This window comes from Plectropomus leopardus, chromosome 10 (assembly GCF_026936395.1).
Source record: "Plectropomus leopardus strain MGB_pleo_1.0 chromosome 10, ASM2693639v1, whole genome shotgun sequence".
NCBI classification, from domain to species: Eukaryota; Metazoa; Chordata; class Actinopteri; order Perciformes; family Serranidae; genus Plectropomus; species Plectropomus leopardus.
In genome coordinates this window covers 10,508,469-10,533,876 of record NC_142185.1, presented here as the reverse complement: position 1 = coordinate 10,533,876, position 25,408 = coordinate 10,508,469, and the positions used below count along the sequence as shown (strand labels likewise).

At 41.6% G+C, this 25,408-nt stretch overlaps 1 protein-coding gene across 3 annotated transcripts in view; it reads left to right on the top strand.

Annotated features, from left to right (window-relative positions):
• LOC121949453 (neuropilin-2-like) overlaps positions 1-25,408 on the top strand; it is a 124,564-nt gene that overhangs the window by 41,073 nt on the left and 58,083 nt on the right. For all 3 annotated transcript variants that reach the window (XM_042495145.2, XM_042495143.2, XM_042495144.2), the window contains exons 4-7: positions 5,531-5,758; positions 9,042-9,197; positions 9,309-9,478; positions 15,221-15,376. In XM_042495145.2, coding sequence (XP_042351079.1) covers positions 5,531-5,758; positions 9,042-9,197; positions 9,309-9,478; positions 15,221-15,376 — 710 coding nt within the window. The remainder of the gene's footprint in view (positions 1-5,530; positions 5,759-9,041; positions 9,198-9,308; positions 9,479-15,220; positions 15,377-25,408) is intronic.

Below are 25,408 nucleotides of genomic sequence, written 5' to 3'. Positions count from 1 at the left end.
GCGCACACACACACACACACACACACGCACATGCACGCGTTTTTACCTATTCTTGTCACTTAGGGGGACAATTGATTGACTTAAATTAATTTCTAGGACACTTATCCAAACCTCAACCTTTACCCCTGTATGGCTAACCCCAACCCTTATACAGAACCAAATCTTGACCTTAAATTTTACAGGTTTACCTTGTTGGAACCTGCTTTTGATGTAAATGAGAAGTGAGTCCCCATAGCACTACTGTGTGAACAGATTTTTGTGAGTAATCCACACACACAGACACACACACACTCATCAGGCGGTGTAATTTGGAGGCCATCGTGACAATCCTTCCAATAACTGCTGTTGTTTACATTCAACCAAATACCTTCAGGCACTTCCTCTCTGCCTCTGTCTGACTACCCATCAAGCCAGTTTATTACACCATCTAACCAATCAAATCGCTCGCTCCTCCCAACTCTGGCTTTCATTGAGGAAAAGTGGATCCAGATTGGACCCAGTGAGGAGCGAAAGGTGCTCTGTGGTAGGGCCGATGCAACAGACAGCATTAGTATGATTGCCCTCAAAATGACCAGTAAAAACAAAACTAAAATAGAAATGTAACTGCTTTATTGGTCTGCAGTGCAGTGTCATTTTGAAACATAGCCCAAATAGTGGCTTTGCATAGAGTGCTGTTTGCGCGATATTTTTCACTCTGCCACCTAATGGTGGAGATTTTATAATAAATATTCATTGAAATGGAGGACCACCTCTTTGAAATAACCCACTTCTTTCAACATTTACATTATTTTAAAAAAACATCTGAAAAGGACTCTAATTTGCAAAGACTCATAGCACTTTATTGAGTCATTTGCATTGCATTTTACTTTGTAAATAAAACCTTTTGTACTATTTATCAAAGTTTTATTGCGGCTTAGTTTTTAAATTTGATCAGTTTTTTTTTATTTTTACAAATGATTATAGTTATCTAATAGGGAAGGTATCTGCATAAGTTATTTTTGGCTCCTAACCTCCCCTGCTCAGAGTTTGAACTTTATAATTATCTTTTCTGTCTTTTCTACACATATGTATTTGCAAATAAAACTAAACAAACAAAACTAAACAAATAGTGTGAATTATGCGATGCAAAAGACATTGTTTTTATTTCCCCTGGAAAAGATTTGTTTACATGTTTCTAAATATTAGAATAAAGCCGACTTGAGTTATGTGTTCCAAGATGTCAAACTTAAAAATTAATCTAAAAATATTTCCCTGATTTACATCATCAGAGTATTGCTGGGTTGGAGCTTTTAGCAAATTGCATTGGGATAACTGAAGGGGTGGTTGTCTTGTGATAGTTTGATTTCATCCACTAGCGGTAATTTGGTTGAAAAAGGAGTTTATTATGAAGGGAAATCCCTGCTGTGATACAGTGACAGAGGCTGAAATGGAATGTCAGAGGAGTTTCAGCAAAACGAGCCGCTGACTGAAATGACAGATGGAATCAAACCGTACGTATGGAAAAACCAAGCTGTGGTTTAGAACTGTTGAGCTGCGTGTGGGCCTGCGGTGTGCGTCTGTGTGTGTGTGTCTGTGAGTGTGTTTGTTGAGTCTCCTGTGCATGTGTACTGATGTGTATGTGTGTGTGTGTGTGTGTGTGTGTGTGTGTGTGTGTGTGTGTCTGTGAGTGTGTACGTTGAGTCTCCTGTGCATGTGTACTGATGTGTATGTGTGTGTGTGTCTGTGTCTGTGAGTGTGTGTCTGTGTCTGTGTCTGTGAGTGCGTGTACGTTGAGTCTCCTGTGCATGTGTACTGATGTGTGTGTGTGCGTGCACGCGTTGGAGGGAATAATTGTGGGTTTGATCCGACTAATAGCCCATTGGCATGAAAGACAGTTTGAATGAAAGTAGATGTCTGCTGCATGCCAACTTACCATATACACACATACACACATGCGCGCACACACACACTGACAGACCTTGTCCCGTCTCCCCGAGATCAGTGAGCCATAAGCTCCAGTGCCAGATCTACCCAGCAACACACACACACACACACACACACACACACACACACACACACACACACACACACACACACTTCCTCTAACCTTACCCCATAGTGAAACACGTGTTTCTTTCAAACTCATCCAATTCAAACAGATGGGAAGTGAGGAGAAAAGAATAGGAAATGAGACAGTGGGAGGGAAAGGAATGATGGAGCTGTGGAAGATGAAAAGATGCATGGGACGACAGTTAAAAAAAGGAACAGCAGGAGAGAAGAGAGTCAGAAAGATCAGAAGAGAAAAGCAGAGAAGTGGGGAATACACATATTTTTAAAAGAGGGGAGAAATGAATGAGGAGAGAAGTTGAGCGGAACAAAAGTCTTAGAAAACAGACACATGTAGTACAGAGGAGACTACAAGCCATTTTGAATATTTTTAACTAATTTAAAATGTGGTCTTTTTGAATTTGAAAAAGAGCAAGGAGGAGGGAGGAGGTGGAGACAGGCCTGAGAGAGAATTTGGAGAAGGGACAGAGCGGAGAAAGACAGGAGAAAGGAGGGCACAAGTGTTTTTTCGATGTTCATGCACATGAAGTAATGAGAAGGGAATAAAATCGCTGTCGGCAACAGAACTGGTCAGGCGTTCACTCAACACACACACACACACACACACACACACACACACACACACACACACACACACACACACACACACACACACACACATGCTCGTATTCACGCAGACCGGGGCTATCCAGCAACTGACTCCGCGGGGGGGCCAGACGCAAGGGGAACCCTGTGAGAGACAGAGTGTGTGTGTGTGTGTGTGTGTGTGTGTGTGTGTGTGTGTGTGTGTGTGTGTGTGTGTGAGAGGTCGCTTACACGAGAGAGAAGGTCACAATAACAAGCAAATCAGACTGGAAAGTGGGACAGAAAAACAGACAAACGGGGGTATATCAAGACAATCAGACAATCTGCGTTATACTAAAAATAGATGGTTACAGTGGAAAATGGATGATCACATAGAGTACATTTACAGTGACTTTTTTATAAGGCTGATTGTGGTTATGATCATTGTAGGGATATGGTGTTTACATGAGCCAAGAGAAATGGGGTTTTTCATATGTCCCGTGTAACATGAAAAATGCCTACTAGCAACCCGACAACTGATTACTGCAGTCTGTTTGCACAGGCACCTGTGATCTTTACAAAAACAAAACAGAAATGAGAGATGAGAGCGTCGGGAACATGATTGGTTGTTGATTGTTTGATTGATTGATTTCTTTATTTTATGTCAGGCACACAAACATTTGCCCAACCCTCATGGGTTTACAAGACACCATTGTTGTAGTGATCAATCCAAAGAATGTTATTTTACTACTCCTTTCTTCTGTTCCAGGCCTGACAAATAGTTCTGCCACAAACAAGATACCCCTTGAAATACATAACTTTACAATATTTTTTTTTTGTAGTCACCCAACCAAAAGATCAGTGAAATTTTAGATTAAGCTTGAGATGATTTAAAATAGAATAAAAGGAGACAGGGAAATCAACATAAATATTCCTGATTACACCCACTTAAGTTTGTTTAAATATGAATGTCCCAAATTTACTATTTTTTTTTTTTTTAGGTGCCTATTCTAACACAGACGCATTCAGACATTCTGCCTGCCTCTGACAGCATCTTTCAGACTGCAGACTGATCGAGTCAGTTCACATCCTGGTGTGACAAAGTAGTCTCCATGGAGATCTTTGGCAAAACTAGCCACTCAATTGCGGACCAATTTCATTATTGAAAGAACTCAAATCCCAAAGCATAAGTGCGAAGATGTATTTAAAACACAAAAAACACACTTTTGGTTGCAGTTATGAGCATAAAGTGGCAGCAGCTAATTTAGACTGCTGTGTTGATTAAAATCAATGCATATCTGTTCTGTCAGACACACGTGAGACAGATAAAAATGTAGCTGAAGCACGGCTGATGTAGACAAGTTGTTGCACATAACTGTACAAGGACACACTCACACATGTTTAAATGCACTTTGCATGCCAGGATATACGCGCACTCTCTCTTAATGTGTTCTTACACTCTTTCTCTTCATTACTCATGCAAGCACGCAAGCACAATAGCAGACACCCAAACAGACTGGAGAGAAATGGGTTACCATAAGAGGCTTAGACAGTGTGCTTGCGTGTGTGTGTGTGTGTGTGTGTGTGTGTGTGTGTGTGTGTGTGTGTGTGTGTGTGTGTGTGTGTGTGTGTGTGTGTGTGTGTATGTGTGTGTGTGTGTGTAAGGTCATACATGGCTGGGTCGACTGGAATAATGGTCCAGTTGGTGCGACCATGTCCGCTCCATAACGTGTGTGTGTGTGTGTGTGTGTGTGTATGTATGTGTGAGTATTAATAGCAAGGGTATTATAGTCACTGAGAAATGAGCCCCAGATTACCCCCAGATCACTCTGTGTGTGTGTGTTTTTGTGTTTTTGTGTGTGTGTGTGTGTGTGTGTGTGTGTGTATGTGCACGTTTGATATCTAAAGCTTCTCATAACTGTAAGACCAGCCAACCTTGACACTAACAACAGATTCTACATCTGTCTCATACTCCTATTTTTCTGTTTACATCTTTTTCACTTATGTATCTTCATTTTTTTTCTCTTTATCTCTCCCTCCTGGCTCAATTTTATTTCCCACTGGTTTTCTTCTTCTTTTTCTGTGTCTTTATTTGTTTCCTTCTGCCTCACTTGAATTCCTCATCTCTTTGTTAATACTCAAAGAGCAATGTCTCTTTTTGGGTTGAGGTTGCCCCTGCATTTTCCCAAGAGCTGGTAGTTATACAGCGTCTTGCTCAAGTGCACTTTAGACACACAAGCAGATGCATTTTTCCTTTTATAGAAGCCTGAACTTGGGCTCTCTGGCGCTCAGTCCTCTGTAGTTTTGTTCTCTCTCTCGCACCGTTGTATCTTTGTCTTCATAGATGACACAGTTTAAAAAAGGTTACAGTTTTACTACTACAAAAACCAATTGGTCACCTCCTTGAAACCTAGATTGACATCGGTCCGAGGTTACATCTCTCTTGGGTTCTACCCACAAGATTCACATCTACATAAAACTGCCATTGCTTCAGCACACGTTTAGATTCAGGAGACCTAAATGTGCTCTAAATAGTGGATATTCATCTTCTGCATGCTGTCCAACAATCACATTAACATTTATGCATTTAAAGTGCGTAACAAGGTGTCTGAGTTAATCTCACATAACCAGACTTCTATCTGGCCATTAAAAAAGAAATAGCTGTACTGGGAGTTATGAAATTGTAAGGCAGGTATTCAGTTGTTAAGCAAACAGCACCTTTGAGTGTCTGCCCAGAATGCTATCATTAGTCTAAGGTATAATCACATGGTGTCCAAACCCTTTTCTCAATAGATTTTGTGCTAACATATTTAATTTAATTTAATTTATCAGATAAAGTCACATTTAATAAGTTATACCAATGTTAAACTTCTATAAATATGTTTTCTATTGACATTTTGTGTCTGTGTCTTTATCCCAGGTTCAGACTGTTCCCGTAACTTCACCAGTCCCTCAGGTCTCATTGAGTCCCCGGGCTTCCCTGACAAATATCCCCACAACCTGGAGTGCTCCTTCATTATTATTGTCCCACCCAGCATGGATGTGACCCTCACCTTCCTCACCTTTGACCTGGAGAACGACCCCTTGCCGGGTGGAGATGGAGACTGCAAGTATGACTGGCTGGAAGTGTGGGACGGACTCCCAGGAGGTGAGACATTGACCGACTGGTTGTGTTTGAAGATCATAATGATCGAATGATCGTCTGAGAATGGCGATGATGCTTATTTTGATGATGATGATGATCATGATGGAGATGTTGAAATAATTCAGCCACTTCACGAGTCGATACACAGAGCAAAGTCAAAATGGTGCGTATTCTGCCCTGCCTACATCATTATTGACTGAGGTGGAGTAGCAACTATTTTGGTAGCTATGCGTTGGTAGATGAAAGCTAAGCTTACAGGCAGGATGTTGGCTCCTGCTGTGGAGAAACAACACAATGTTTCAAGGGGAAAATAAAATAGGAGTTGCTGAGAGGAGGGAGAAAAGAGGGGAGGTGAGAGGAGGAACGTTAGAGGGTTAGGATATTTCTGGTCTTGCTGCTAGAAGGACTGGAAGAGTTTAGAAGGACAACTCGAAGACCTAAGATCTAGTTTCAAGAGATGGAAGAGGTAGAGAGAGAAAAGGAAGAGTAGTGGAAGGGCAGGGAAAGGTCATCCACTGCTGGGTAGATTTGAACAAAGGAAGGATACGTTGAGATGAATAAATAAAGGCCAAAAGACCTCTGGTCTGCCTTGAACTGGGAGTAAAAAGAATTAGGATTTGAAGGAAGTTCAGCAAGTGGAAATTGAGGAGGAGTAAAGATTCGTCTTGGAAAATAAATCATTTCTGTAGTATTTTGTGCTACTCTGTTTTAGTTTGATCTTTTTGTAGTTGTGTGTTGTGTGATACTTGTTACTGCCATGCCTTTTTTAGTTTTACAGATTGGAACAATTTGGCTGGAGACACTTTTAGTTGCTTAATTCCCAAATCTTGTAAGGTACTTAGAAATTACCCAGTGAAGACTGAACAGCATTAGTAGCAAAGACAAGGAAACAATGGTGCTCGTGTTCCTATGAATAACTAAGCTGTAAATATGAATTTAGCCTGAGGAGGGATGAAAAGTCAGTGAGATGGTACAAAAAAGAGGGAAGTTAAAAGTAGACTAGGAAAAGAACCACAGCATCTTTACGCTTTCTTTTCGGGGAATTAAGTACAAGACAAGAGAGGTTAGGCAAAGTTGAAAGTTAAAAAAAAAATGAGGATAACCAGAAGGGCAAGAAGAGGGGGGTGGAAGCGAAAGAGAGGATGAAAGGCCTCTGCCCTGAGTGATGGACAGAGACAACAAGAAGGATAGCAGAAAGAAAGGAAAGGAAGCAAAGTGAATTGAAGTGAGAGGAGGTTGAAAGGGAAGGAAATACACAGGATGAGATTCAGAGGTGAAGGACTTGGTGAAGTGGAGAGTCCTAAACAGAAAGAGAAGAATGACAAATGGAAAAAGAGAATGACCATGTTTGTTTCGTGTGAAGTTAAAATGTGTTTGAGGAAGGAAGAGAGCTTGAAAGAGGAGGCAATGGACTAGCAATCTCTTTATTCAAAGGAAAGAGAGAAAAGGAACAGATGACAAACAGCAAGAGAAGTCAGGTCTAGCATGTTTGTAGGGACTGTAAAAAAAAAAAAAAACTGACGTAAAGTGAGAGAAAATGACGTTGATGTACAGTAGTTACAATACGATATACATACAATACATACAGTTGTTCATAGGATATCTTACCAATTAGCACCCCATGAGTGACATTAAATCCCAGAAATAAATTTTTGGGTCTTAGGTTAAGGAAAGTAATGTTATATAGGTTAGCTTGAGGCAAGTAAAGATAAGTTAGTTTGGTTTAGGCAAGTAAAGTAACATATCTTAGGTTTACGCAAGCATAGTTACATAGGTTCGGTTGAGGAGAAGACAGAGGTTGATGATGTATCTTTTCAGTTGGTATTACACGATCCTGAACACCGGTCCACCCTAACCCGCCTCCTTACATGGACTTTCAGTCTTTTTACTACTTCCATACTTACTTCCATCAGCACATTGGTCAAATGATCACAGCCTTTGTGATTACATGGGCTATATATTAATTACTTGTTTGTGATTATGTGGGCTATGACCAATTGTGTTGCATTACTTTTATATTTATATATATGTGTGTACAGCCTAGACATGGTTTTGGTTATTTTTTTCCTCTTGTCATTAGGTCCCATCTATGTGTATGGGTACATTTGTGTTTTGTGACAGGGGGCATCTCAACTGCTTGCTCACATTCCCATCCATCCAGACAGGAGGCCATTCATGCACATACCACATTATGATGTTATTAAGAGGAGGGCAATGGCACTGGTTTCATTGTGTGTTTGTGTGTGTTACCACATACTGTATCTGTTTGGTGGGGTCAGGCAAAGGACAAATGTGCCTTCTGTCAAGTTTATGCGCTGCTGAAATTAAATTCATAAACACAGAGGGAGAACGAGAAATGAGACCATTTTTGCCTGTAAGCTAGAAATATTAATATGAAATCCTCAAAAAAAAGAAATTCCATTTGTTGGACTGGAATTTTATGCAAACATGGGTCATTTATTTATAGAAATCATCTCAGTGGATCTGCGATTCTTCCTCTTCTTTTTGCCCATCTTCCCTTTTCTTTTCTTTTTTCTTTTTCCTCACCATCATCAAGAAAAGAGTTATTATCGTTATTTGCTTGAGAGCCCTATTTCAAATATCCACCCATTCCAAAAGGGAAGGGAAAAAAATCAATAGCACTGATCGATCGGTAGCTATTTTCTTCCTCTTCCTCCTCCACAAGCCTTCTGGTGTGTGTACAGTATCTGTGTGTGTAAGAGAGAAGTCAAGGAGTAGTTGGATGAGTCTACTATCTGTGCTCCCACCCCTACACACACACACACACACACACACCCACCCAAGGGCTCTAAATCACACTCATCTGTTTGTGTTGACATATACAAGTTGTGGTATTAGAGAAGAGGACAGTGGAGGGATCACTTAGATCCTTGGATTTACACACAGACATTTATATATATAGTACACAATGTAAAAGCATGTCTAGTCCAGAGATAGAGCTGATAGATGAAGGGAAGAGAGCTGATGACATGAGAGGGTGGAGTGATGACATGTCAACAGAGGAAGGAGTGATAGAGATAGTGGAAGAAAGGAAAGACAATGCAAGTAGCAGGATAGAGACAAACATATACGAGGATTAAGGGACTGATAAAGGAATGGAAAATGAATAAATCGTCTTGACACCTGGATGAGTGAGATCCCTGTAATGTCTTGTATAACCAGCACAGTTGCATCATGAGTCACAAGAATACTCCAGCAAATGATGACATATATAAGAATTTTATCAGACTGATGGCTAATCTAATACTCTTTCTCTGATCGACAGTGGGCCCTCTGATTGGTCGATACTGTGGGACCAGGGTGCCTCCTGAGATCCAGTCATCTACCGGGATTCTCTCTCTGTCCTTCCACACTGACATGGCTGTGGCTAAAGATGGCTTCTCTGCTCGATACAACATGACGCACAAGGAAGTCAGTGAGAGTAAGTTTTATTTATTTCTGCGTTTTTCTTTTAATGTTTTAAATTTTACATTAAATGAATGATAGAATATTATTGTAAATCTCTTCCTCTCCTCCTCCGTTCCTCTTGCAGCTTTCCACTGTAGTAATGCATTCGGCATGGAGTCAGGAAAGATCACAGATGACCAGATCACAGCCTCATCAAGTTTCTACGATGAACACTGGTTGCCACGACAGGCCCGCCTCAATTACCATGACAATGGATGGACGCCCAATGAAGACAGCAACAGGGAGTACATACAGGTACGAGTACTTCAGGAACCTGGGGATGTGGTGCAAACAGAGTAGGATACAGGAGATCTTAACCTCTCATTCGAAATGCACTCAAAAATGGCCTTAACATTCCACTGATAAAGCCACATCAAGGCTTTGTAACCCTAAATCAGTCACACTTGCAATCGCTCACACACTCAATGGCATAAAAATCCCTGGTTAAAACTGAGGAGTACACTAAAGGATGAAGAGATGCACATGAAAGAAGTTAACTCTTCATCTTTGTTAGACATGAACTAAACTCACACCTGCCCCTAAGACGAGGTAAATAGAAAATTAAGCTGTCAGCTCTCGCTAATGAGTACTTTTAATGGTGCACGGCAAAAGAAGAAAACAGACGCATTTCACCCTTAGTCTTTCCTCAGTGTTACTGTAAAAGTGAAGTTAAACCATCCCCTACAAATCCTGTTTATATACAACTAATATGCAGGGCACAAAGGAGGTCTGCACACTGTGGGCTGAAAGTAAAAGGTTCTTTTTTTCCCCCTTTTTCTCTTTTAAAGGCAACGTTTTGATCATTTCAATTAACATTTTCCTTAGGCCTGTAGGTCTCAGAGGACAAGAGCAAGCAACAACTTGCGAGGTTGAAAAATGAGGGCAGTGCAAAAAAAGTGTCAAAAAGTGCAGTTCATCGAGTAGCCACTTGAGGCTGACCCCAAAACAGAGTCAGTCCCCATAGACCCCCCACTACAGTCTGTGATTAAGATCAACCTCTTTTTCTTCCACAGCTCCAACTGCTCATCCAGATACGGTCAATTCTGGCTCTAAAAAACACAATGATGACAGCCAAAATGCCAAACTCGAGGCTTCAAAACAGCAGTCCACAAACTTATGGGTGACATAATGATAATATATGATAGAAAATCTATGATTGAAACATTGACTTTAAAAGGGAAAAAGAGCAGTTGTCTATGCCTGTAATAGAAGTATGAATTATTTGTACAGGAAAATTTTTAATTAACAAATCTGGCAAGTCATACCAATGCTAATACTTATAAAAAAAAACAAAAACAAAACACAACAAAAAAGATAGTTTTGTAGTATATAGAAAGAAATTACAAGAGATAAGATTGGGTACATGGAGTGCAAAAGGTATTTTTCATTTTTCTTAAAGTTTTGAAGGTTTCTTTTCTTTCACTGTCCAAATCCTGAAATACAGAAAAAAAGTTTACTTAAACTAAAAACAGATTGCATTCCTTTTTTAATAGCACCCTTTTCTCTTGCGTCGACATGTCACACATCATAACTCCACCACAGCTATATTTGTGTCAGCGTATGTGTGTGTGTGTGTGTGTGTGTGTGTGTGTGTGTGTGTGTGTGTGAGGTGTAGAGAGAAAGAGAGTGAGTGAGAGTGGGAGGTGTAGTGATATCAAGGTTTTAGCAGCTAGATGCCTGGGTAAGGCATTGTTTCCCGTATTTTATCACAGTGCCAACTTCCTGCCATCCCTGTGCCAAGCGTGAGTTATGAGGCTGTCTGGGTGAGAGGGGAAAGGGAGTGTGAGGTTCACCCACCCCTCAGACAGAAATGAATTCAAACCAGCCTGCGAGACGCTCTTCAGTGAGACACCCTCTGTAAACAACAGATTATCTTGTTGGGTGTCACCTTCCTGTAGCCTTGCAAAAACTGCACTCAGGTTTTGCTTTGGTCATTGTCAAGAAGCTTTTTTTTTCAAGCAGGCATGATTTCCCTGCATTAAGATATCAGTTTTAGCCCAGTGTCACGCGCAGTCATCTCTCTAAAAGCAAGTTTCGAGAGCCAGAAACTCTCATCATTGCCTGAATCGTTTTTCATGGTTTGGCAACTGGTCAGGTTGCCAGCTGCTTGCTTCTCAGTTTTCCTGACTAAAATTTTGCAGCACATTCACGCCACAAAAACGCTTGCGAGAGTTCGGCTTGCTTTGCGCAGCAGCATATCCCATCCTCCTAAAACCCTATAATTAGACAACCCTAGATGTGCTGCATCTGAAAAGTGATCCAAAGTTTGTTCCGTTAAAGAGGCCAGCGAGAGATCAGTGTTTTGTTCAAAGAGACAAGAACCAGGCGAGCACCTTGTCTGTTCAATCGTAGGAACAATGACACGATCGCAGATAGCCGCGGACAGATTTGGAATAGAGAAGCAGTAGTTGTGACTGTCAGAGCTCCACTGAGGACAAGCTCTGGGCCAGCAAACACAGGAAGGGACTGTGGCCAAGAGGCAGTGTGAGGCCAAGGTCCCATCAGTCTTACACTTCCTTCCTGTTTCACCTCAACTGCAGCTGACAGCTCACTCTCTCCGGCCATCTCTCAGAATTAGCTGACATTAAAGAATTTGCTCGACATGCATCGCTTAAAAGGCTCTCCATGTTTTTTTCATGAAATCCCTTTTTTAACCGACACTGTGATTGTCCATATATTCTTCTCAGCCAATGAAAAGACTCTTGGTTTGGACTTAATTGTGTATGACATCAAATATTTGTATTAAAATTATCTGGAAATGAAGCTTCTGCTTCTCCACGTTGTCTTTCTGTCTGTCTCTGGTCATCGTCGTTGTGGTGGAGTAGCTGCGTTCCACAGAGACTCTCAGCTGTTCTCCTGCGTTAACACCTAGCAGAGAGCAAGGCCCATGCGTGCATGCGTGTGTGTGTGTGTGTGTGTGTGTGTGTGTGTGTGTGTGTGTGTGTGTGTGTGTGTGTGTGTGTGTGTGTGTACATGTGTGTACGTAGGTGTGTGTTTGCATATGTGTTTGTGTGTGCTCGCAACCTCCCGTTTTGACAAGCAGCTGTCATAAATGCCAACATGCCTCTCCTTGCATCTCGCACCCCTTAGTCTCTTATAGCTGACTGTGTGTGTTCTCATACATGTCTATGTGATTGTGTGTTTGCTGATATGTGTGCCCAGCAGCTCAGGCATGTGTGTGTTTCTGTGTTGGCTCAAGGGCCACGTGTGTGGTTTAAATCTCTCTCTGGGGCACTTTCTTTTATTTTGTTATGCTGTTGTTCTATTCTAGTCTAGTCTAGTCTTTTCTGTTCTCTATTCTATTCTGTTCTATACTATTCTATATCATACTATACTACTTACATTTTATTATTTTCCATTTCATAGGGTTCTAATCTGTTCCTTTCTATTCGGGTTTATTCTATTTTCTATTCTTCTATTCTGTTCTGTCCTTTTCTCGTCACGTCACGTCACGTCACGTCACGTCACGTCGCGTCCCGTCACGTCACGTCACGCGTCACGTCACGTCACGTCACGTCACGTCACGTCACGTCACGTCACGTCACGTCATATTCATATCATATTATATTGGGTCCCATTCTGATCTCTTGCATTCTATTCTGGTCTGGTCCAGTGAGGTGTGGTGCAGATTGATGATGTGAGTTCTGGTGGCTCCGTTATTCTAACAACTCTGTGATTGATGAGAAGCTTCCCAAGGAAGGCTCACTTAGCATCTCTCTTTCTTTCTCTCTCTCTCTCTCTCTCTCTCTCTCTCTCTCTCTCTCTCCCTCCCTCTCTCTTCCTCCCTCTCTCCTCTTTTCATTCCTTCCTCTCCTCAGTTTCGGACTATCGATTAGTTGTCTTGGTGGATCTCTGTCTGGTCCTAAGCGTGCAGGCTTGTGTGTGTGTGTGTGTGTGTGTCTGTGTGTGTGTGTGTCTGTGTGTGTGTGTCTGTGTGTGTCTGTGTGTGTCTGTGTGTGTCTGTGTGTGTGTGTGTCCGTGTGTGTGTTGGATGTAATCTAAAACACCTGTCTCTCTGACAAATAACAAATGCAGCATTTTACCTCCCCCGGTGTTTTGTGCTATACCCCAGTGGGACGCACAGCACACACTCTCTTTCTCACACACACACCACAAGTTCTGATTAATCTACAGGTTTTGACAGCTCCAATGGAGGAGAATAAATGTAATAACCTACAGAAGAACCTTTCCTTTCTTTTGCTCTTCATTTGTCTGCAGCCTCTCTTTGTCTCAAAACCTCGTTTTGTAAGTAAAGGCCTGGATCTCCCGTCACTGTCCTAATGCAGCCGAGAACATAATTCATGCAAAGTGAAGGTGTAAAAATGTGTCATGATAAACAGATGCAGGGTCGCTGTGCTGCTGCCAAGGACTAAATGTAACTACTTTAAATCTCAACAAAACTATGTTAGACCCCAGATAAAAGTACAAACATGTAACAATGTATCTGGTAAATCATATTCTTCATATCTTTTACACATTTCTTAATATGACATTACAAATTGAGAGAGTTCATAGAAATATCTTTTGATTGTGATTTAGAGAGCTTTTTTTGTCCTGCTACTCATTTTGGGCACTGTGGAGCAAAACAAATGCATATCTACTTGAGAGACCTTGAAATGAAGGAGTTTCATGCCTGCATTCAGCACACAATGCTGTCCATGTATAATGCAACAGGGCTAGCAGCATGCCAGACACGTAGCGTAGCATCCACAATCAGGACGGAGAGGTGATTATGGCTATTGTATGGGAGGAAATTAAAATGAGCCCCAGGTCATTACTATCGATCTGCCAGGAGAGGGGAGGCACAGGGAGGAGACAGAGAGAGGAAAGAGGAGAGGGAAGGGAAGTAGAGCGGTGAAGGTGAGAGATGGATGCTGATAGGTTCAGGTGTAAATCTGTCTGTTTACGTCTGTGTTTAATCAAATTAATGTTGTGAGCACCAGCATGAGGACTTTTTGTCATGTGCGTGTTTTGGGTTTTGGTTTCATATGTACCAGAGGTGTTGACTCTTTATTCTTCTTAACATTTCTTTACATTTCAGTTGTCAATTTTATGTTTTGATAACCCTTTGTGTAACAAGGGGTTAGCTTTAGGCATTTAAATACTGTCAGTAAAATGTAGGAATACCACAACATCTTGTTTAAAATACCTGGTTTTGTCACCACAAACATGGCTGGAAAGGTCCTGATGTCTCATGAAAAATACCTAGTTTTGTTGTCACAAATACCACTAGAAATATCCCAGGATCTGGTTAAAAACAAAACAAAAAACAATTTTGTTATCATAAACATGGCTGGAAATGTTATAATGCCTCGTTAAAAAACACTGTCGGCACAAAAAATACCTGGTTTTGTCACAACCAACATGGCTTGATTCCTACGTCTTGTTACCCACTCTTGTCAGCACGAACGCTGCTGGAAATATCCAGACATCTCATTTAAAAAAAACCCAAAATCAGTTTTGTCACAACCAACATGCTTGTAAATCTTCCCAAGTCTTGTTAGGAAATACCTGTTTCTGTCCGCTCAAACACAGCTAAAAACATCCCGACATCTCATTCAAAAATACCTGGTTTTGTCGGTACAAACATGGCTTCAAATGTCCTGACATCTTGTAAAAAATACCTGACTTGTGGTTTGTTGGCCTTGAACGGGGGTCTTCTGCTTGAAAGCTGTCTGGCCTATGTCTCATGCCATCCACCATCCCCTCCTCGTCCTTCTCCTGATACTCAGATCACATGCACGTAATCTGAACTATGACACTTAAGAAATGTTGATACGATACTAATGAGATGTGCAAATGTAACATATCTGTTTTTTGCAGAAGTGTAAAATGCCAACATTTTATTCTGGTGACTGGGCTGCCCTGTATCACTTTTTGTTTCAGCTTTTTATACACCGGACACTCCCTCAGAAACCATCTGATTAACCTGATCCCAGCCTATTTCCATTCCTTACCAGTGTTCTAAATCTTTGATTCTCTCTTCTCCGCCGACAGGTGGACCTCCATACTTTGAAGGTGCTTACAGGCATTGCCACCCAGGGTGCCATTTCGAAGGAAACTCAAAAAGCTTATCACGTCACCACCTTCAAGCTGGAAGTCAGCACCAACGGAGAGGACTGGATGGTCTACAGACATGGCAAGAACCACAAGGTAGGCTCAACTTCATGCACCAGCACACATATTCATGATATGGACCCCAGAATAGTTGGGGCCAGAGAGAAAGTCTGGATGCTCTTAGATGACACACATGCCTCGACATGCACATGCAAGAGGCAGAGAATAATCTGAGACGGAATATATGCAGCAAGACTTGACCACAAGCCCAACATTCAACCGGTGTCTGCAATTACAGCCATTCCACCGCCGCTCAGTTGGCTTCATTTAAGGGTTTACGACCAAGCCAGAATCAGCACACGTCTCCGAGCTCCAAGTGATACCTTACATCATTGAGTGCATGCTACACTTACAGTAGACTGCGGTCTGCTTTTCAAATCCCATCTGGTTTCTGTTACTCACTGGTCAGAGTTCTGCCTAATGTCGACCTGCTTGGACAGGTTTCTGAGCTGTTTCTCTCAGCGGTGTTAAAGCATGATGAATCATCAGTGAGTGTGCTGCAGTCGGGGGGTGCCGCGTAGAAACGAAGCAGACGGCACCCAGGGTCTTTAAAATGGTTGCAACTGCAATTAAAGTAGAAGAGCGTTCCAGTGATCACGGCTGGTTTTTCCATCATGGTCGTTCTCCCACAGCTTATAGTGGTCACATGTGTTTGTCCTGCGGTCTAACACCACGTCTAGCTGTGTGCTATAAACCCTGATTCCTTCATGAACACTAATGCATGCACATACACTCACAGATGCGTAAATACGTTGCAAATGCTTCTTTTGCTTTGAGAAGGAAACAGGAGACGCAGTCTAACCTTCTGGGGTTCTTCTGCAGACTGCAGATCCCATAAGGCTTATAGCTGTAGCTCGCTTCCAGAGAAATGATTGATGGATAAAACACAGGGAGTTGTGGAGAAAGGCAGTTGGGGGAAAAAAGAAAGAAACTGAGGGATGATAGAAGAAGGACATAATGGTGAAACCTGATCAAATTGGATTGATTTCTTTAAGAAACATGTAAGAAACAGGAAGAAATGTCTTTGGATAATTAGCAGAAAAATTATAAAAAAGTACAAGAAAATTACATGAAAATTAGGAAAATCAAAACAAAACAAAAGAGGTAAAAAAAAACAAAACAAAACAAAAAAACAAACAGAACAAAACAAAAAAGGAAAAGATGTTTAAAAATGCTCATTATTCTATAAAAATATTTTAAAATATATTATTATGAGTATAATAAATCTATTTTTTTTCACTTTTTTTCTGTAGATTTAAAAAAAGGTTTTTCAAAATATACAAATTTCTTGTATATTACATGACATTTTTTTTGCCAAGTCTCTGATTGTTCCCCATGTTTTCAAAAGAAAGCAAACCAATTTGCTCAGGGATTGAAGGTTAAAATACCTGTGAAAGTGTCTGAACACAGCACAGGAGAAGTGATCTTGATCCAGGTTTTAAAGGGTAAAGCTATTTTATTTATTTTTTTAAATCAGGTTCATAAAGCTTAGTACATGGTTAAGTAGGACAGAAAAATAATTGGTATGAACAAATAAATCCACCTCTTTTTGACAATCAGGAAATTGCTTAATCAGTCTCAATGAATCAATGGATTCACCCTTCAGACAGTCATGTGTCCAGTCAATAAGCAATATTCTGCTGACAACAGGCTATGAAACAATGACAATCCAATACGCAAAATGGATTAATGATGACGTTTTGCGGTTAGCTGTTGGTGTCACCACCCATAATCCCTCCTGATTCTCTGATAACCCTGGAAAGCTGCTCCAGAGCTGAACGCCCAGGGAGGCGCTGAGGGGTGTGTGTGTCTGCATGTGGATATGAATGTGTGGCTTTGAGGAGGAAGAGGATGGGTTTGGAATACATTAGCAGGAGCTTTTGGTAACCCCCCCCCCGCCCAACACCGTAATCTGATGGTTCAGCTCAGGGTTGTCAGTTGTTGATCCACGACTGTATGTCATAATCTCATCTGTATGTCATGGATATAAACCAGATATATTCATATTCTTTCATTCTGATTGTTCAAACTGTCATTTTACTTTGTCAGTCTATTCTGTACATAACATCTACTGCATGTCTGTCCATCGTAGACAACGGATCCCTCTTCTATTGCTCTTTCTTAGGTTTTCTCCATTTTTCTCCCATCATCTGTTTCCTTGGAGAGTTTTTCCTCATCTGAATTAAGTGTCTAAAGGCACAAACACATCAAAACGACATCAAAGAACTAGTGGTGATGAAGGCTGATGGACAGAGGGCCCTATAGACAGAGGGAGTCATATGCTTTACAGATTGCAAACTCCCTTTAAGGCAAATTTGTAATATTGAGCTATACAAAAATATATATGACTTGGATACACTACACTCTTACAATTTGATATTTATGTTATGGAGCTTCTTCTGTCCTGAGAGGGAGAGATGAAATAGAAAGTAGAGTAAAGGTGGAGCAGTGAGAGCTTTAAAAGACGAAGAGAGCGATGGTCATTTATCTGATGATGAAACGATGGTGTCAGCATCTTGAAACCTATAATGTCCCTCCTCAGCTGACATGCCTCAGGCGACCAATCAGCAACAACCTTACCATCCCAACTCTAACTTTCGGGGTGTAAGTGAGTCTTTTATGTTAGAAAGACATAAATAACTCAGAAGCAATGGCCAAGAAGATCTTTGGCAGAGTGTTTTATAGCTTGGGTGTGTAAAGTGCTGTGTGTGCATTCACAGGATAATCCAAGGAAGTAGTTTTCATAATTGAGAGCAGATCCTGGATCATTTTATGCAGGGATCAGTTGTAAGCATGTAATAAGTCTTTTTCTTCTCGTGAACTTAAAACCACGTAGTTTGATTTATTTATTACTTTATTTTAAGATAAAGTATCTTTTCTACCAATGCATGGGATATATAGAAGTGCCCTGGCTTCTTTTAACTTGTTGAACCTGCTCTGAACTGCTCATTTATCCATCCATCCTCTCGCCTGACATTTTCATTCACTCACCCCTTCACTAGTTTTCTCAAAATTTTACTGTCATCCATCATATCCTCCCTCCTTGTCCACACACTCTCTCTCCTTACATCTTCATTCACCTCATCCTTCCTCTCCTGCACTCTTTTCCATCCCTCCTCTTTTCTGTTCCTCAACACTCCATCACTGGGTCTCCCTCTCTCCCCATATATTCCTGAGAAAGTCATCACGAAGCAGACAGGCCAGTTTATGCTGCTTGAACAAATGACTTTTTGTGCTTGGCCACAGCGATGGTTTAGTGTGTGTATGTGCATGTTAATCTGGAAGAATTATTAAATTAGTGTTTTATGAGCAGGAGGCATGAGAGGAGGACAGAAATTAATGGGTGCCACATGGATATTAAGGAAAGAACAGCATGAGCGTAGCATACTGTCTGTGCTTGTGCACAACACGCATTCAGCAGCAAGAACACACACAAATACATGCACGCTTGTCATATGTTAACATTTGTCTCAGTTGAATAAGTCTTAATAAAGCAACCACTGTACACACACACACACACACACACTCTGTGGTTTTTAACATCTGGGAGCCAGCCCATGGGGGCGGCGCCACTGTCACCCAACATCATGATGATTTGTGTGATCTGTAACGTATTTGATAATGCCATTAAAGGCCTGTTGTGAACCAGATGGGACATATGGAATATATGTTAACTTGCAGGAACTTTTGGGAGAGAAGGAAAAGTAATATTCGTACAGCATTTGTTCCTACATTTTACTGACAGGCTCACAAAAGACAGGTACTGACTCAAGACACATGCAACAGAGAAAGAGGGGAAGGAAGCAGTCAGACGCGCTAAGGCTGTATCCCAAAGCACCCCTTGCCCCTACCACTTAGCCCTTACCCCTCTGTTTTGCGCATTCACGTCTAAGGGTAGGGTATTGTACCATGTCTCTTTTCTCCTGGCTTGATGGCATACGACATAGACAGGCTTTATGCTCTGTGCTATAGAAAGTTGGCATATAAACGAAATTTGCTAACAGATTAATGAAAATAATACAGATCTATTTATACATTTTTCTGAAGTTTTGAGTTAAAAGTTGACAGCATGTTTAGTTATGTAACACTGGTAGCAGGCCAGCTGTGGTCTGGGCTGGGTCTTTAAGAAACGTATTTCACAAAAGTGGCCACACATCAGACAGGTTAGCCTCCTCACCATGCATTTTTGGTTATGTTTGTGTCTGTACTGCACCGCTCATATCCCATAAGATTGGATGTCGAAAAACACTCAAAATGAGCATTTCTGACATTTCTACAGTGGCATTTTTATTCATTCAAGATGCATCTCCTTGCATTGAACATGCACACAAAACAAAACTGTGTGGAAACGAGGCATCAGGGTCTTGAAGGGTTATCCAGTTCCTTGGGGACCTCTTGTATCTCTGTTTTGAGGGGCAAGATGGAACTCAAATGAAGGGTAGGAGTAAAAATGTTCAATGGGATTGACTGACAGTGGAGCAGGTGAATGAGATTATATAAGAAAAATCATCATTGCAGAACCAATATGCAGTGCCATTTATTTGAGATTTGTCAAGATTCTTATGCAATTTCAAAGTTGTCTTTATATCCATAAATGTTTCTGTATTGGTCTGTTCCTGTTTTTTTAATCTGTGGCAGCTGTTTTTCATATCCCTTCTAGATGATCAGGTCATGTCCGATCATTTGAATGCTCATGAACTATCGTGAGAGCACTAAAATTTGACCATTATACAGAAACAGGAAAAAACGATAATGACACTATCAGTGTAACTTTAACTATCCAATGATTCAGTGCACAAAATTGGCCGTGGGCCTTGTTATGGGAGGTTGCCGGCATGACAAGAGAAAAGCAGCAATTTTTGGCGACCTGAGGTCTCGAGTTGAGAGATGATGCTGTCTTAGTTTGACTCTTCGTCTGGAAGTGCCTGAGACCTTCAGCTGGTGGAGGTACATTTACGCACGGCGTTGTACAAATGTCATTACGCAGCCCTCCTGAATTGCTGCAGGCAGAGCTGTCTGTGGCCATTACAACACTGGACCTCGGCCAAGACCAAAACCTCCTATTCCCACCTTAATCTGTGGGAGGGAGGATGGATGGAGAGAGAGAGAGGGACAGAGGTGGGAGATGTGGGTGGAATCGGAGGGAGGGAGAGGGATCGCGATGAGAGGAAAATGTAGGAAAGTTGAAAAAATGAAGAGAGAAAGACAGAAGGAAAACACAAGCAAAAGGTCAAGCAGTCAAGCATTGAAGTGACGGAAAGAGGAGAAAGTGAGCTGTGCAGAGGGGGGAAGGGAGGTGGGAACCTAAGGGAGAAAAGCAAGGTTCATAGGGGAACAAGTGAGTGAAGGAAGGAGGCAGAGAGTGGGGGAGAAGCGTTCACAGGGGAACCACGGAGAAGGAGAAGGAGGAATGGACGGATGGATGGAGGAGAGGAGGAATAATGAGAATAGCAGACAAGGGTGTTGACCACAAATCCCTCTGGGTAGATCAGAGGTCTGAGCAACACAGCCTGTAAGGATGTCAGGAGAGGGGAAATTAAATAAAACGACAGAGTGTTGGGAGGTGAGGTGAGGGAGAGGCAGGAGGGAGGGGTGAGGTCAAAGGAGAGAGGGAGGAAAGAGTTTGTGACAAATAAAGAAAGAAAAGCTGAGAGGAGAGGGACAAAGAGGGATATTATAAGGATGCCATGTGTCATTTGGTTGGTGAGATTTGTGGAGCGGACTGTCATACACATGCCACAATTCAGCTGTCTAACACAGGTTACTTCCCTGAAGTCTGTGTGTGTGTGTGTGTGTGTGTGTGTGTGTGTGTGTGTGTGTGTGTGTGCATTTGTCCTTGTGTGATGAAATGAGAGGAGATGGGGGGGTGTTTTACTATTTTATAACTCTATCCACACACATACACACAACACACAGCATGGACATTTGAATAATTCAGTATGTCTGCGCTGGTCCTCGCTGGCTGACTGACTGAGGCCCCCGTGGGCTCACGACACACACACACACACACACACACACACACACACACACCTGTTCTTTTCTCTCCCATGAGGTGAACATATTCATCGTCATGCTCTTTTTCTATCCTGTAGTTACGCGTTAGACCTGGTTAGCTGTCTTTTGACTACCAAGCAGGGGCAGTCACACAATATGTGTCTTCCTGCCCTGCGCGCTATTGTTATTCAACGGAGTAGGTGTGTGTGTAAATGAAGGAGAAAACAGTATTCAGTCCGTGTCTGTCACCTTTGACCTTCACTGAGAGATGAAAGTACCATTTGAATTGAGAAGATTTCTCTTGCTTTGAATTGTTCCCACAGTTTGGCTTGGAACACTTCTGCTTGTTTGTTTTGGCCTTTGTGTATGTGTTTCTCTCTGTGTGTGTGTGTGTGTGTGTGTGTGTGTGTGTGTGTGTGTGTGTGTGTGTGTGTGTTTCTGTGTGTGTGTTTCTGTGTGTGTTTCTGTGTGTGTTTCTGTGTGTGTGTGTGTGTGTGCATGTGCGTGTGCATGTGTGTGTGAGAGAGAGATGAGACAGAGGAAAAAGGGAGGAGGTGTTAAGTTGAGCATCTGTTCACCCGAGTGTTCCCGGTGTCAGCTTGTCTTGTCTCTCAGCACAGGTGGAAACATCGAACCACTAACGTACCTGCACACGACACGCAGACAGACTCACACACACACACACACACACACACACACACACACACACACACACACACACACACAACCTGAGCTGAGTAGCGGGTGTAGTCCATTAGCTGATTGTTGCAGACGCCTTTCAGGAAGAGACTGTTAACAGTGAATTTAAGCTGAAGACCGCAGAGATGCGACATATCCCCTTACACCTCCTCACTGTTGATTCTCTCTGCAGAGCCAAAACCTGGAGGCAAGGCTTTTGTTTAATATAGTGTTACCGAAAAACAGTGTTTCGAATACTTTCTGTGACTATTCAACTGCATCACAACATATGTCTGCCTAAAAAGGTGGGCAAGCAATGTTCTGCAAACCTGAATTTAGGCTGCTTAACCTTTCACCACTGGCTGTTTATCACTTGTTAACAACTCAAATTTTCACACGTTGTACTCAGTGCAAGTTATTGCTTCAACATGGGCTGATAAGACCAGAACTGGAGGGTTAAAACTCAAGATAAAGTCACACAGCAGTGTTAAATATGCACTATTTAGAAAACATATTTAAATTTTGACAATGGGGTCAGTTCAGCATTGATTCTGAATATTTAAGCAGCAATTTCTTGGCAGTTCTTTTAAAGATAATCAGTGTGTGGTGATGAGCTCTGAAAGTAGTCATTGGTGGTATCTTCTTATCATGTTTTCAGCCTGCCTATAACAAAACGTTCTTCCAACTCGTCAAATACAGCAGCTTGGTCAATGGTCATATACTTAAAACTGTCATGTTACCGCTATACCCCTGTAGCATCATATTCAGACACTCACAGACAGTGTTTCAATATCTGCTTGTTACATGCTAATGCCCTTTCAAAATACACTTCAGGTTTTGGCAACAAAAACTCTTGGTTAGGTTTAGAAAATAAATCATGGTTTGGGTTAAAATAAGTGCATTTGTTATGTAACTTAAGTTAGTTAAGGTATGACACGTGGCGTCAACTATGTATGTAGTTTAAGAAACCTCAGTGTTTCACTCTTTGTACTATGCCATTGTGGATGGATATACATTGGAGTTTGCTGTTGTTTGAGACACACTAGACTTAAAACCCTTTTCACTGTGCGCATGCTTTCCTTTGAAAAATAATGCACTAAAATTTGTACATATTCCATGTTATCGTGAGCCAATCATTTTGGGATAACCATTGTAATTTGGAAGGTTGTGATCACAAGATTTATGCGCTGACAGGAGTTAAGAAGGAACGTATCCCAAGCAGTCTGGTTAGGAGACAAGTTGGGGTGGTTGATGGGTCCCAAAACACAAAACTTCTCCCCAGGAGACGGGTGTTTTGAACTGCGTGAACTTTGACTAAACATTGAGTTATTTTAAGGTACATCCTCACCATGTTTCTTTGCCCTATACTTAACCACAGCTACATTAATTATGTAACTTTATATTAAGTATGACACTTCATTTGTGGGGCCCTTTTTCACATGATATACAAAACATCATATGAGGATACATTGTGTTCTGTAGTAACTAAATTAAGGTACGTCATATGATGTAAACTGTGTAACAGTTGGGAAAAATTCAACATTTCATATAGGACATTAGTTTCACACAGGACACAGACAGTGGTCTCTGAGTTAAAGTCCTGTGCTTGTTTGACCAATCTACTACCTCTCCTCATACATAGACTTTATTGCTCATTATACTACATTGTTTAGAAGGGGTTTACATTGGAGTTAGTTGAAGCCCAGGGCATCTCATACAAATGGAATCAACTACTCAAAGCCACTGACCGTTTGATGCCCTGGATTCCCAATGGGCTTCCACTAAAGTATTTTGGTTTATTGAAGAAAGTAAAGCAGCAGTTGTGACAGTGAAAGTTCTGCACCAAGCAGAAGCTGAAATGGAGTTGCAGCTCTGTTTGGTGACCCTGAACAAAGCTGATAATAGTGGAAAAAAAAATGTACACCAGACATGTGCCGTAGCAGCATGTATACAGAAGAGCGTGCCACGCACGCAAACACACCAACCCCAATTCAAACAGCTGGTAAAGGACAGTAGCAAGGTTAAACATTTACACAAACACGACCACAAAAAAGACTTGCTCAGTGTGTACACTCACACACACATTAAAGCTCATACAGTATATACAAGTGTGTGTGTGTGCACACCAAGGGAAATCAGAAAGCACCCACCAGTCCCCAACTCCTTAGAGTGAGACTTCATAATTACACTTTTACACACCGACACACACACACACACACACACACACACACACGTAATTACAGCCTGCTGCCACAATCCCATTAAGTCTTTGGGGGCCTTTAGGCATTTTTCCATCATTTAACTGGTCACAGTTTCTGGTATTAAGGCCATTGTAAGGGCATGAGTTCACTGCATCTGACTTTGTATCATACACCCAGTGGGTCATGGGTTCAATTCCCAGCTGGCCCAGTAGCCCGCTTCTGTTCCTGCCACTCAGAAACCCCTTTCATCCATTTTTTGTCACCCTTGACGGCTCTTGCTGTTTAATGGATTGGAAACAGGAAAAAAATAAGTGAAATTACACACATATACACAAAAAAACAAAGCAAACATCTATAAATGAGTACCCAAGCAAGTAATTGCGAGGCCTTTGGCTTCGGTGAATGAGGTTTACTGCTCCTTGTAATAAACACATTGTGCTATGTTTTCAGCACTGATGTAACATAATAGAGTGTTAGAGACACAGTAGAAAAACAGTCTTTGAGGTTCTCTAATGAAACATCCGGATAGATTTTAAATTTACAGCAGTGTATCATCATGGCAGCAAGGAAGCGACTGGGGGGGAGAAAGAGATGTTGTGAAGAAAGACAGAAAGGAGGACAGAAAGTGAAGTGATATGGAGAGGAGCAGCAGCCCAGCTGTGTTTTCCTGTGGTGAGCCCAACAGAGAAGACAGTCATAGAGAGAGAAAGACATGACACTCTGTCAGATAGACAGAGATATAAAGTCTTGGTGTCAAGAGACAAAAGGAGTGCTTCTGGCCATGTTAGCTCCCATTCAGTTTCCTTCTTATCTGTTTTTGTGTGTGTTTTCAGAGGAAATTACTTGGTTTGTGTGAGATGTGTGTGCGGTGGGGAGTGTAGGAGCTCAGAGGGCACTTTGCAAGACAGTGTGTGTTCTGTGTTTTGTATGTGTGTGTGCGTTGTGGGACGACAGCACAGGTTTTTCTTTGCTTTCTGTGCGTGAAGGAGTGGAGAGGATGTTTTCCTGTGTGTACGTGTGTATGTGTGTATGTGTGTTTGTGTGTGTGGTTAAGTCAAGAGGACGTGAGAAGAGGATGCTCTCCCACATACTTATACCCTTGATTTATTACACACTGCATGCCCGCTCAGACTGTGTGTGTGTGTGTGTGTGTGTAGTGGAAAACCTTTGCGCTCATGTCTTTCTTTGTGAAGAG